Source organism: Cricetulus griseus, chromosome 2 (genome assembly GCF_003668045.3).
Source record: "Cricetulus griseus strain 17A/GY chromosome 2, alternate assembly CriGri-PICRH-1.0, whole genome shotgun sequence".
Lineage (NCBI taxonomy): Eukaryota > Metazoa > Chordata > Mammalia > Rodentia > Cricetidae > Cricetulus > Cricetulus griseus.
This window is the reverse complement of record NC_048595.1, coordinates 398,090,180-398,104,021: the sequence shown is the minus strand read 5'-3', so window position 1 is coordinate 398,104,021 and position 13,842 is coordinate 398,090,180. Positions and strand designations below refer to the sequence as shown.

The window sequence follows — 13,842 nt, the reverse complement described above, 5'->3', positions numbered from 1 at the left end:
AATGTGGAGTTGAAAATAAGATGAAGAAGGAGCCACCTTGAGCTCTTGAGCAACACAGAGCCCTACTGCCCGGAGGGATTGAGAATAACCCCAGTCCTCAGGGTTAGTGTGAGATCATTTTCCAGACTCAGAACAATGGAGCCATGTTATGTCTGAGTCCTTGCAGGACAATAACGTGTTACTGTTCTCTACTGAGGGCACTGTGCCAATTTGCAAGGAGGTTATGGCCGATGCCAAAGTGAGGGGGCCCAGCCCTTGGGATGTCCAGGTCAGCTGGAGGCTGGAGACAGACTGAGATGGCTGGACAAGTCTGGCCATCTGTCTTCAAGGCACTGTGGCTGCTGGTATCTCTCTAGTCCTGTCCCTTCTGGGTCAGGCTGGAGGGCGAGTAATGGGTGGGATGAAACTGGTAGGTATTCCCAGGCAGGTGGAATGTCAGAGACACAGGGCAGGGTGGGGGTGGGGTAGGTCATGTGAATGAAGCTTCTGTTCGCTCCTTGGCACACACAGACCCTGCCTGGGAATCCTGACAGGTCAGCAGATAGCATTGAAGCCTCATAGGTTAAAAAGCTGGGGCACTCCATCTTGCAGGGGCACTGCGGCAGTGGTGACTACAGCGTTCCCCTAGGATCTCTTCCTGGGTGTGACTCGGGCTTAAAGGAAGAGGTGCTGGCGCATTGATTTCTCTGTGAGGTAGCATCACACATGGAGCCAGCCAATCTTGATGAGGCCCCTGGGTAGTCTGGCCCATCTGAGGCAGTAGCTGACCCCAGGCTTAACCCCTGGGGAAGTAGTAGATGACCACATCCATCTCCCGGAAGCCTGACCCAGCATCCCAGATGCCCCTCTCCAACCCCTGGAAGTTAAAAAAGGAGGAGGGGGCTCCTCAAAGTCCACCCCTTATTTCATTCAAGGGTTGCTGGAGATGCTGAGGCACACTAACTGCTTAGTGACGCAGATGACCCCTGCATTTGCTGCCCTCACAGACTGCTTGGGTGTCTGACAGGTCACAGTCTTCACAACCACACTATGGGCATGTATCAACAACCTGAGTGTCCACAATGGTGAACAGAAGGACTTTCAGGTCCATACTTGCATGAGCCCATAGGGAGGTGGTCACTCACCAGCTACTCACCCTCTATAGACATCGGTTTCCAATGTGTAAAATAGAGAGAGCAATTGGCCCACCTCCTGTGCTTGAGAAGGTCAGAGGAGTTGATTGATGTGTCCCACACCCTATCTGGAAGCCAGTATTATGGAAATGTGGCTGTTATTTTCTTCCACTGTAACACAAAGCACAACCGAGGCATAGCCCTTTCTATGATCTGAGCTGTTGGAGGACCATGGGAAGTCAGGGTTTCAGAGAGATGCCTGTCTAGTGGCCATTGTACATATGTTACTCATTAGGAAGAGGCAGCCAGAGAAGCTGTCTAGGGTTTCTGCTCATGTTTTGATCCAGGAGAGCTGAGGGTTGGGGGGGGGGTGGAGAGGAAGGAGACAAAGGAGAGGGGGAAGGCAGGCATGGGGGTGGCACCATCACTAAGCATTAACTGCTTTTCAAATGCGATGAGGATGTATTAGTAACCCTAAGTCAGGGTGTGACTGTGTCTTCAGGACTGGGGAGTGGAGACTCTAGGGGCCTGGGAACCCAGGGGTTTGTGAATGGTAGAAGGAACTGTGAGCACCCTTGAGAAGTGCCTCGTGGAGTTGGTGGAAGGCTGCCAGAGGAGCTGTATAGGTTCTGAGTGTGGGTAGCTGTGGTTATCTGCATCAGCTGGAGTGAGGGTAGCTGCAGAGGTGGGCAGATAAAGGTTTCTCATCGTCTCATCTCTTCTGTGATCAACACTGCCCCAGCACCAGCAGGACATAATGTCTGGTGTGGCAAATTCCTAGGAGCTGAATTTAGCCACTCTTCTCTATTGTCAGAAGGTCCATGAGGTTTAGACAGGGGAGAGGATGAAAAAATCTGTAAAATCATTGCTACTCACTGGACATTGGTGGTGCATGCCTTTAATCCCAGCACTCAGAAGGCAGAGACAGGAGGATCTCTGAGTTAAAGAGCAGCCTGGTCTCCAGAGTGAGTTTCAGGACAGACTCCAAAGCTACAGAGAAACCCTGTCTCAAAACAACAACAATAACAACAAAAAAATGCTACTCATGGTCATTACCGGACAGCCTTCTACCCACACAGGCAGGAAGTGATTCTCTGAAGGGAACCAAGACCCACAGTATCAGTGTGGGAGATCAGTGTATACTTGCTGGCTAGTCATTGACTCACTGGAGAACATTTTCTCCCCTGAAACCAGCTCAGTCAGTCATGCCACTGGCTGTGTTAGTTCTGCTTCTTCAGAAGAACAAAACAATAGTGTTCCCCTAGACACACACATGCACAGGCATACACATGCATGCACACAAACACATGCACAGGCATACATGTGCATGCACATACACACACAGATGGGCATACACACACATGCACACACATGCACAAGTATACATACACATGTACATATATACATGCACAGGCATACCCATGCATGCACACAGACACATACACAGGCAGAAATATACAAGCGCACACACACACATGCTCAAGCATACACACACGTACATAAACACATGCACAGGCGTGCACATGCATGCACATATATACCTGTACAGGCATACACATACATGCACACACACATGCAGAGGCATACACACGCATGCACATTCACAACATGACAGTTATACATTTGCATGCAGTTATGAAAGGATTTAATTGACTGACTTGTGTGAGCAGCGGCTTGGCAGTCCTACAACGGCCATCGGCAAGTGGGACAGCCAGAGCAAGAAATAGATTCTCAGTCCAAGAAGCTCGAAGCCTCAAGGAGAACAGAGGGGCAATGGTGCAGGCCCGCTCCAGACTGAGGGCCTTCAAGCCGCTCTAGGCAGTCATGGGTCCAAGTCTGTATTCAAAGACCAAACAATCTGCAGTCTGGCATCCAAAGCCATCAACAACAGCTAAGAGAAGAGTCAGGGGTCAAGGTCTAGAGTGTAACTTCCTTCTCTTCTGCCCTTTCACTCTGCTCAGTCCCCAGGCTACCTGATGGTGCTGCCCACTTTCAGGGTTAGACTTTCCCAGTTAGTTCACTGACCCACATGCCTCTCTTCTCTGGGAACACCCTCACAGACACACCCCGTTGTGTTTTACTGATTTTTCTACAAGTCTCTCATTAATGAAGATGGCAATAAAAATTAACTATCATCCTGTTCACATGACATGGGATATTAACCTGGGCCTGGAAAAAAGATCTAAGGTGGAGGCTCATCCCTGTGCTCCCTCATCTGGGAGAAGCTGGAGACTTTCACGGCCACACCTAGCAGTACCTGTTGCCTGGCCCTCCATAATGGCTCAAAAACACACATTGAAGGAGCCATCATTCAGTGATTGCTGCCAATCTTCCTGCCTACTCTCTTTTCTTGGTTTCTTTGTGCAAAACCTTAGCCTGTTTTGCTAACTCTTGGCAGTGGCATTGGCCTAAGAAGTCAGGAAAGCAAGGTCAGTAGTGGAATGTGTGACAGGAACTGAGGGTGTGTGGAGGATAGGACTGGGGACAGCAAGGCGTCAGTAAGCCTTGAAGACGGTCTAACTCTAGAGTGGGAAAGGGATCATTTCTGGATATGGCCAGATTTCCTTTCTTGACTGTGGAAATATCCCTGTGTGGAATCAACCTCTGACTGGAACTCATCCAAAGTCAAGGAAAAGCAGGTGGGGACAAAGGACCTTCTCGGCACCTAGCCTCTTGGAACAAGTCAGGTGGAAGTCCTGAGAAGACATCTCCTACACTCCACTCCCCAGCGTGGCTTCTGCAGAAGGAGTAGAAAGGGGCAGAGGGAAAGGAATGTGTGCAGGTTAGGGGTGTGAAGGGTCTTTCCTTGATGGCTCTGATGAGCAGGTTGGCACACAGGCAGTACAGTTCTGCCTCTCCACTGTAGAGGTGGTTAACTCCTGCAAGGTATGCACCTGCCCACTTATGAGGATCAGAGAAGTACAGAAAATGGTTAAAAACAAAACAAAACAAAATAAAAACAAACAAACAAACAAAGACTCCTGGCACAGCACATTATTTCTAGACGCACAAATGTGTGCAGGGTAATGCCAGACCTGTCAGTTTAGCTCTATTTGTCTAAAAATGAGAACCTTCCCATTGTGGGAAAGCAAAGCCCAAAGGTTCTTGCTGGGCAGGTATATCTGTTTTTAGCCCCTCTGACTAATTAAAGTTTTTGTTGATTTCCAGCCTAAAGTTTCAATCAAGCAAGGGGGATTTTCAAAGACTTGGTATGCAGGCCACTGGCAAAACACCCTTGAAAGGAAGGAAGGATGAGCATCTCCAGGCTTGCAGGGGCCTGTTGGAGAGACACTGAGAGCTCAGTTCTACAGCTCTAGTCTGCAAGTGCCAATCGCCTGCTAAATCTGAAGGACAGGGCCAAGTCTGCTCCCCACAGCCCCCCATGTGCTGCCCCACCCTTCCTGCTTGCCCCAGCCAGCTCAGCATTAAAAATCTCAGCCGGCATGGCCCATTCCAACAAACTCACGTTCGTTTCCTCCTGAGTCTGTGGAGGGAACTGTGGAGTGAGAGGCTGGGCAGCATATTCAGAGGTCTAGAATATTTCAAAGGTTGTATTAGGGGCAAGAATGAGGTCATAATTGGTGTGAAGTACTTATATAGGAAAAATTCAAAGCTAGGAGTCAAGGCTCACTTCTGACTCTGACTCCAGTCATGACATCTGGACTTCCAAGCTGGTCCTGAACGAGGACTTTGTTTCTGGACCTTTGCATTTCCATCTAGGTTTCTTCTCAGACTCAGGTCCTTGATAATCTGGCATGGTTCCTGGCCTCAGCAGGCAACCATGGTTGTGTTGCTGGGGGTTGTGCACCAAACTTTACAGCATGGCCAGTTACACACACACACACGCACACACACACACACACCGCTCATGCCCCTACAATCCTGAGAATTGGACCTCAGTGGGTCCCAGAGGTGTAGGGGTAGGGACCCCGCAGATTTGGGTGGAGGCAGGAAAATTCTTCTCTCAATTCCTCCCTGAGGCTAGGCTTTGTGAAGAGTTGTCTTCACAACTGGCTCGCTGCTCCATCTGCCCTTCCCCATCCTATGAATCTGGCTCCAGGCTCCTGGATGGGACTGCCAACCACAGCCTGATGACTGGGTGACTCATGCTCCAGCCATGCTCCCCACAGTTTTGTGCGGAACACTCAAGAGAAGAGCTGTAAAGATGAAGGCATCGTTGCTTTCCTTCTCTCTTGGGGGCTAGAGCAGGATGTGGGGCTTTCAAGGGCTCCAGCATATTGTTGAGGATTGGATGGGAGAGGAAAGAGCAGAGGGAGATCTGTATCCAGAAGAGGCATGGCTCCATCCTCAGAAGGTATCCTGTCTGAAGAGCACAAAATACTTGCTGTATAGACATGGTCGCAGATATGGAACTAGATGGCCATGTCTCTGGGACTTAGAACAAGTTTAGAAAAGATTCACACAGAGACCTAGGGAAGGACTTGACAGAGGGAACCATGCAACTGTCAAATTAACCTAGGAAAGGGTTGCAGTGTTCACAAGGAAGTTGATGAGATATCCCTGGCTTTGGGGACTGTACCCTTGAAGTGCCCTGGCAGACATGTGCAAAACCATTGTTTTTTATTTTATTTTATTTTATTATACTATCTTCTGTTAAGTTTCTTTGCTCAAAGACACACAGGTTGGAGTATGGGTTCTGAGGAGAGGATTCTGGGAAATTGTTGTAGATTTACTTCTTTCTCACCCATGAGTCTGTGAGGTGGTCTCTGTTCTATGTTCTCTAGGACAGAGGTGAGGGGAGCTGTCTTATGGCTTGCCCCTCTGACAGAAGGGCCAGCTACTGGGGGACCCCTCAGCCATGCATGGGGTTTGGTAATGAAAACAGAGGCTAAGTGGCATGTCTGACCATGTCCTGGGAGTGCCCTGCAGCAGAGTCCAGGACCCAGTGTGATCCTGCTCTTCCTGCCCACAGGGATTCCAAGCTGGGGTGGGTCTCCCACTCAGCAGAGGAGCTGGTGCCTGGCTCTCTGAAGGTTTCTCTATTACTTTTACCGGACTGGTCTGGTGAAATGCGAGGGTCCACCCTCCCTGCCACAGATACTCCCACTGCTTCTCTTGTGAGGCCCCCGACACACCCTGCTGTCGTTACTTGCCACCCACCAGACTCTGGGTGCTGGCCTCTGATTCTGAGTGTGGCTACTGTAGCAATTCTCAGACCAGATAGAACATATGCTGGCAAGCCCTCCTTCACAGTGTAGCCCCTGAAGACTGAATGGGGAAAGACACTGCCCCAATGTTTATGGAGGGGTGGATCTTCCCGCAGGGCAGTGGGGGCAGTTCTGAATGCTGTGTGTTTGGTGGGACAAACCTTGGCAGTGATTTTCCAGTAAGGAGGGGCACTCCTGCTAGGGTAATCCAGACACCTTCCTCAGTCTTAGAGCTGTTCTTCTTAGGGTTTAGGGTCCCCAGTGTATCTCTGGAAATTCACACCTGGTCTCTAAAAGACCACAAAAGGTAACACTGGTGTAAACTCTGTGGGTCTCAGAGACCCTCCAGGCAGAGGGACACCTAAACCTGTTGCCCAGGACCTGCCAGGCCAGCTTGGCCAGTGAGTGTTGCAGGATTACCTTTTAGCAGGCTTCTCAGCCCAGCTCCTGGTGAGCCATCACCATCTCAGTAGACCCTCAGCACTCAAGAATTATTTTCTGCAGCCCTGGCTTCCTCGAGGCAACCTTAGGCTTTGTGCAGAGATTCCTGTGTCTAATTCCGGATCTTTTGAGAACATGACCCCTCAGCAGTTCCCACATGGTGATAGTTCCCAGTGCTCCTGCTTCAGACAAACAGGGTCCAAGAGCCCTGCTCTCCTCTGGGAGGGGGCAGAGAGGGGATCCCACTCAGATCCTGAGCCAGAATGACAGGGCACAGCTTGGGACAGACAACTGCTAAAAATCTAACCGGAATCCCCTTTTTTTTTCCCACAGGTGATACCAACAAGCTTTGCAGGAGACTCTTCTGGGAACTCTCATCTTTGCAACTGGCAGGCTATTGTGCCAGCTGCCTGCTCCCCCAACTTGCTCTGTCTAGTCTCTGGCAGTGAATCTGCAGACTTAAAATTCCATTTTCCATGCCTTTGGCCCTGAAGGAGGCTTTGGGCTGCAGGTAGAGGAAACACAGCAGTTCCCTCTACTTGGAAAAGGGTGGTTCCCCGTTATAACAGGCCTGCCGATTCTCAACATGTTCCTGATGAGATTAGAAGCTCCTGCAGGTATGTGTTTGTGGCGGCCTTCAGCCTGTATCAACAGATACGATGACTCACTTCTTCCCTGTTGGAATAACTTAGAACTTGCTGTAACACAGCTTGGGGGGTACGGGGAGGCTGGCAAAGCAGCTCCCCACAAAGGGAGACCTGGCTGCCAGTCCAGTGAAGACTTTTGTAAAGATTAAGTGGGGTCCTTAGTTTACTAAGCTCCCACATGGGTCTGCCCAGGACAAAGAACACCAAGGGCACACAGAAAGCTGAATTAGGAGGGACTGTGGATGTGTGTGTCTAGCCTTAAAGACAACTCAATAAGGTACAGCCTGGGTGAGGGGGACCTATCTCCTCTGGTTTTTAAGCTGGCGGCTTAGTAGAGCCTTCTGGTCTGAATCTTGCAGGTGAATCTGCCCAGCACTATCTGGGGTGAATGGACATCTCTTAAAGAAAGCACAGTGCAGTGAAGGACTGGACCCCACTTCTCTGGAACATACCCAAATTGTGAGGCCATAGATTGCCTTGCTAAGAGCTCATGTCTCTGCAGCACCCGCTGCACAGCCAAGTGTAAGAAGAGCAGATTGTTGCCAGGTGGTGGACTCACTCTGCCCCACTGATGGACCAGATCCTCTAAGCTGGCAAGGCAGCATGAACCAGGCTGGGAAAGTGGGTCATATCACTGATTCTGTAAGGATCTCTAGGCCAATGGTCACGGGCAAATATCCCTTACTTCCTGGCATCCTCTAGGCTACACACAGCACCCAGATCCTGTGGTGACAAGTGACAGTTGGCGGCACCCCCTACACATTGCCAGGACACCAGAGCTGCAAGAAAGGGTTATTTCTAACTGAGCAGAGTCTACCGGGAGCATTTGCACCCCGCACCACTGTGCAGGTGTTCTGGATGAGCTCACAGCTGCCCCCCAGGCATGCCCAGCCCACTAATCTTTCACAGCTCGACAGCTCTCCTGCCCAACCCACTTCTAAGGGGAATAAAAGGGGACCTTGGAGCTCCTAAGTAACAGAGCCACCCACAGCGTCCTGCTGAGCTCCGACCTCGCCAGCACCTCCCCACTACCAGTGCTCTTGCTCCTCCAGGAACAAACCATCATGTCTCGCCAGTCCAGCGTGTCCTTCCGAAGTGGGGGCAGCCGCTCTTTCAGTGCCGCCTCTGCCATCACCCCGTCTGTCTCTCGTACCAGCTTCAGCTCGGTGTCCCGCAGTGGTGGTGGTGGTGGTGGTGGCAGGGTCAGCCTTGGAGGTGCTTATGGAGCAGGTGGCTATGGAAGCCGGAGCCTGTACAATGTCGGGGGCTCCAAAAGGATAGCATTCAGTTCTGGCGGTGGCAGCTTCAGGAACCGATTTGGTGCTGGTGTTGGTGCTGGAGGCAGCTTTGGCTTTGGAGGAGGAGCCGGCAGTGGATTTGGCTTCGGTGGTGGTGCTGGTAGTGGATATGGGTTTGGTGGTGGAGCTGGTTTTGGTGGTGGCTATGGGGGCGCCGGTTTCCCCGTGTGCCCCCCTGGAGGCATCCAAGAGGTCACCGTTAACCAGAACCTCCTCACCCCTCTGAACCTGCAAATCGACCCCACCATCCAGAGAGTGAGGACTGAGGAACGTGAGCAGATCAAGACCCTCAACAACAAGTTTGCCTCCTTCATCGACAAGGTGAGATGTGGTTCTTTCTAGAACAGCCTATGCAGGAGCAGGCTCTGGAGGGAAAGCCAAAGGCAACGGAGGAGGGAAGATACTCTAGGCTTTGCCCAAACACTGCCATGGTTTCTAGGTGACTCTGTCCTGACTTAGTCTCCTCTTTTGTCAGACTAGCAGCTGGCAATCAGGGACAGAGTTCCGCTCCTCTAGAGGTGGCCCCATAAGGGCGTCTGATTCAGGTGGGATGAGATTATCTCAGGCCTCTCATAATGGGGTTCCATAGAGGCCAAAGTGTCTATAGGGCAGTCTGGGAGCTTTTCCAGCCCCAGTGAATTGGACCACACTCCAGCCAGCCCCTACTGGGCTGTCTGTGCCCTAGGAGGATGTTGGGATCTCCATTGCCGATTGTCTTGCACAGGTCACAGGCCAGGCACTGAATAAAAAGTTCGGTGGGACAGCATGTGACAAGTGGCACACTAGTAAAAATGCCACAGAATCCCGAAACTCAGTTTTTCTCCCTCTCATACTCTACCCCTTCCAGGTGAGGTTCCTGGAACAGCAGAACAAGGTCCTAGACACCAAGTGGACCCTGCTGCAGGAGCAGGGCACCAAGACCGTGAGGCAGAACCTGGAGCCGATGTTTGAGCAGTACATCAGCAACCTCAGGAGGCAGCTGGATGGGGTCCTTGGGGAGAGGGGCCGCCTGGACTCAGAGCTGAGGAACATGCAGGATCTGGTGGAGGACTTCAAGAACAAGTGAGTTGTAATGGGTGTGTGTGGGGGGGGCATTGGGGTCATACCAGATACGTTCCATAGCCAGACTGAGGCTTCTGTCTTTCCCATGGGCTAGAAGCATGCACACAACACTACTAAGAAATAGCTCTAAGTCTTTGTTTAGAAAGTTCAAGTTCCAGGCTCAGCCCCCTCTAGAAGGTGCTTACCTACCTGCGGGGGTAGCAGCATGTGTTCCTAGCACTGTCTGGTGAACCGTGCCATCCTGGAACCCTCACTCTCTGGGACCCTCTTCTCAATGCCCTCACGACACAGCATTGCCCTTGGTAGTTTCCTCTCAAAGTGGGCACTAATGACAGCTTAGTGGCTCCAAGAATCTGTTTAGCCTCATAAATCAGGTACTGATTCAGTGGGCTGCTAAGTTTTATTTCTTTGTGTGTTCTTGGAGAGTGAACTAAGCAAGTGCTCTGCACTGAACTACACCCCCACCCCTACAGGGTTATTGCTGAAACAAGTGAATAGTAGTGATACTAGATGATTAGGTGGCAGGCAGTTTGCAAGAAGGTAGCATATCACAGGGTAAGGGCTTGCCCAGAGCTTATGGTGCCCCCTACTTGTCTGCCTGTGAGATGTGAGCAAGCCTCCTTCCAGTGACTGTAAAGAGACCCTTTAGCTAGTCCCATCAGCCGACTTCCTGTCCCTTTACCACCAGGTACGAGGATGAGATCAACAAGCGTACCACTGCCGAGAATGAGTTTGTGATGCTGAAGAAGGTGCGTGTGGTGAAGAGAACCTGTAGCCCTGGGCTGTGCTCTCCTAGGGGTGGAGCCATATAAGGCCGGCACATGTTGTTTCATGACAACCACTATTTCCTTAGGATGTGGATGCTGCCTACATGAACAAGGTAGAACTAGAGGCCAAGGTTGATGCTCTGATGGACGAGATCAACTTCATGAAGATGTTCTTTGATGCGGTGAGCAATTAACCTAGACTTCCCTTGTGGGTATTTTATTATGGTACAATAAATGGGAGATTTAAATGAAACACACATTAAGTAACAGGATCAGATGACTAACTTCACATGTCCCTTTAGGAGCTGTCCCAGATGCAGACACATGTCTCAGACACATCCGTGGTCCTCTCCATGGACAACAACCGCAGCCTGGACCTGGACAGCATCATCGCTGAGGTCAAGGCCCAGTATGAGGACATTGCCAACCGCAGCCGGACAGAGGCTGAGTCCTGGTACCAGACCAAGGTGGGTGCCTGAGCAGCTATCCCCTGAGTTACAGGATGCACCTGTCTAGGGATATCTAGATCACAGACCAGAGAAAAACTAAGGACAGGACTCCCAGGACTACCAAGACCACTTGGGATAAATTGCAGAGGAGCCAGCTATCTATTTTCCACAAAAAACCCAGGCACTTGGGAAGAGTTTCATGGCAGTACCTTTAGGAGAACTAAAGACACTCAAGAAGTTACTTCAGAAAAGCTCCATCTTACAAAGGCGTAAACCAGCCCCAGACTCTAGAATCCATCACTTATCACTCCTTGACAATTCCACCCTGTGTTAGCGGTGTCTTTCTTCTCTTTTGTGTCATTAGTATGAGGAGCTGCAACAGACAGCTGGTCGGCATGGCGATGACCTTCGAAACACCAAGCATGAGATCTCTGAGATGAACCGGATGATCCAGAGACTGAGATCTGAGATTGACAATGTCAAGAAGCAGGTAGGGAGGACTTAAAAAAGGACAAAGGATGGCTTGGGCTTAGAATGGGAGACATCTTTTGCTTTGCATTTGACAGATGCACACACACACACACACACACACACACACACACACACACACACACACACGCATGCATGCACACACACACACACATGCATTCATGCATATACACATGCACTCACACACATGAATACACAGCTGGAACAGAACAATGTTGCCATATTTCACCACTTATAATGGCCAGGATGTACTCAGTTCTTTCTAGGGCTCCAGGTTTGGTATATCTGACTTAGACTCTCAGAAACGGACAGTTTGGACAGTTCAGCTACCAAAGTGTCCCCACTGCTCCTTTTCTCTCTGCAGTGTGCCAACCTACAGAACGCCATTGCTGATGCCGAACAGCGTGGAGAGCTGGCTCTCAAAGATGCCAGGAACAAGTTGACAGAGCTAGAGGAGGCCCTGCAGAAGGCCAAACAGGACATGGCCCGGCTGCTGCGCGAGTACCAGGAGCTCATGAACACCAAGCTGGCACTGGACGTGGAGATCGCCACCTACCGCAAGCTGCTGGAGGGCGAGGAGTGCAGGTGGGCAGACATCATGTCCCTGAGGTGTTCTCTCCTTTGAGAAAGGAGAGTTTGATGGAGAGTGCTGGATACACATACAAATGGCTGAGCATCATTTGATGTCAGTCTGATACAGGGCGTACCTCAGGCTTTGACTGGGTCTTTGGCTTACATCCCATTCCGTTTTCTTGGGCTCTGCCCTCCTCCATCAGCTAAGAACCTCAGCAGACATATCTTGCATCATGTTCTCTCTCTGCTTTTACTCAGTGTCCATGCTACACTCCTTGTCACCCTTATTCTCCTCCCCTTCTGGGAAGCCTGTCATGACTACTCCAGCCAACCTAGACTCATTTCCTCAGGGTTTTCAAACTATCATGTGTTCTTCATTTTTCCTGGCACAGGCATTCTAACTGTAAGGTTCTCTCTGGCTCCTGGTCTCCTGTAGAATGCAGGATCCTACGGCAATACCTGCTTTATGCATATTCATATTCTCTCTGTTGCTTACTCATGCTTGCCAGCAGCTGGGTGGAGGAGAACGGGAATCATGATCTTCCCCTAGCTCTGGGCCATGTCCTCTTCACTGAACAGTCTTTCCAGAGAGCATGAGCTTTTCTCACTTACAGGAATTTAGAGACAGGCAGGTGCCTGGCTTTGGGTGTGACCCTAACCATGTCAATGATAGCCTTGCTGTTTTGGAGGAGTGGTTTTTCACTCTTACCCCATCTTTTTGTCTTTCAGACTGAGCGGAGAAGGAGTTGGACCAGTCAACATCTGTAAGTAACTTAGAGTGTCGGCTCAGAATCCTGCTATTTCTTCCAGATAGCAGACATTCTCCATCCCAGTAAATGATTATCAGATAGTGAAAAACAAGTAGTGGAAGGACAGAACACAGGCAGGGACACAAGGTGATGCAGCTCCATCTGATCTCCTATAGGATCCATACACATTGAGCTTTGTCCTTAAGCCTTGCCTCTACCAAGTACCTGGCCCTATACCTTACCCCTTGTGTCATCAGTTTTCTGTCAGGGGCCCCAAATGAATAATTTAGTTCTTCTGACCCATTCTGCTACTTTGTAAAAAAAAAAAAAAAGTCAGGTATACACTCTACCCCAGGCAGGATCAAACATGTTAGCTGTGTGGAATAAATCTGACAGACCCATCTCACCCATTCCTCCTTTCTCCACAGCTGTTGTCACAAACAGTGTCTCTTCTGGCTACGGAGGAGGCAGCCTTGGCTTCGGCGGTGGCAGTAGCTTTGGCGGTGGCAGTGGTTTTGGCGGTGGCCTCGGCAGCGGTCTTGGAGGAGGTGGCGGTGGAAGCTACTACTCCAGCAGCAGTGGGGGTGCTGGTCTGGGTGGTGGGCTAAGTGTGGGGGGCTCTGGCTTCAGTGCAAGCAGTGGCCGAGGCATGGGCTTTGGCAGCGGTGGAGGCAGCAGCTCCAGCGTCAAATTTGTCTCTACCACCTCCTCTTCCCGGAGGAGCTTTAAGAGCTAAGAAGAGCCTACTGCAAGACCCTGGCCCTCATGGGCAGCTCCAGGCCCACGGGGACTGCTGCTTCTAGGCCGTCACCCAGGTGTACTCTTCTGGAGAGTAGTGTAGAGCAAGCCTACTGCAGAATCATGTGTTTGGTTCCCAGGAGGGAATGAACCCAACCTTGGGCCTCTCATGCCACAGTTCTGCATCGTGCTGCAAGTCAGTTTTTAAGTTCCTATAGATGGTCCTCGATGACACAGACATCCAAAGTTTTCCAGAATGTCAGCCACCAAAACAGAATCCCTACCCTGACCCCCACCTTAGTTCTGGTTCTGACTTCCTCCGGAGTATGTTCAATAAAATGCTTTTATA

General features: G+C 50.6%; 1 protein-coding gene across 1 annotated transcript; it reads left to right on the top strand.

Annotated features, from left to right (window-relative positions):
- The first annotated feature begins 5,262 nt into the window (after positions 1-5,262).
- On the top strand, positions 5,263-13,842 carry LOC100754346 (keratin, type II cytoskeletal 5). The gene is made up of 11 exons (XM_027396642.2): positions 5,263-5,427; positions 7,055-7,338; positions 7,728-8,987; positions 9,514-9,728; positions 10,417-10,477; positions 10,582-10,677; positions 10,798-10,962; positions 11,309-11,434; positions 11,798-12,018; positions 12,736-12,770; positions 13,184-13,842. The coding sequence occupies exons 3-11, from the start codon at positions 8,433-8,435 to the stop codon at positions 13,489-13,491; spliced, it is 1,782 nt and encodes a 593-aa protein (XP_027252443.1). The 5' UTR covers positions 5,263-5,427; positions 7,055-7,338; positions 7,728-8,432; the 3' UTR covers positions 13,492-13,842.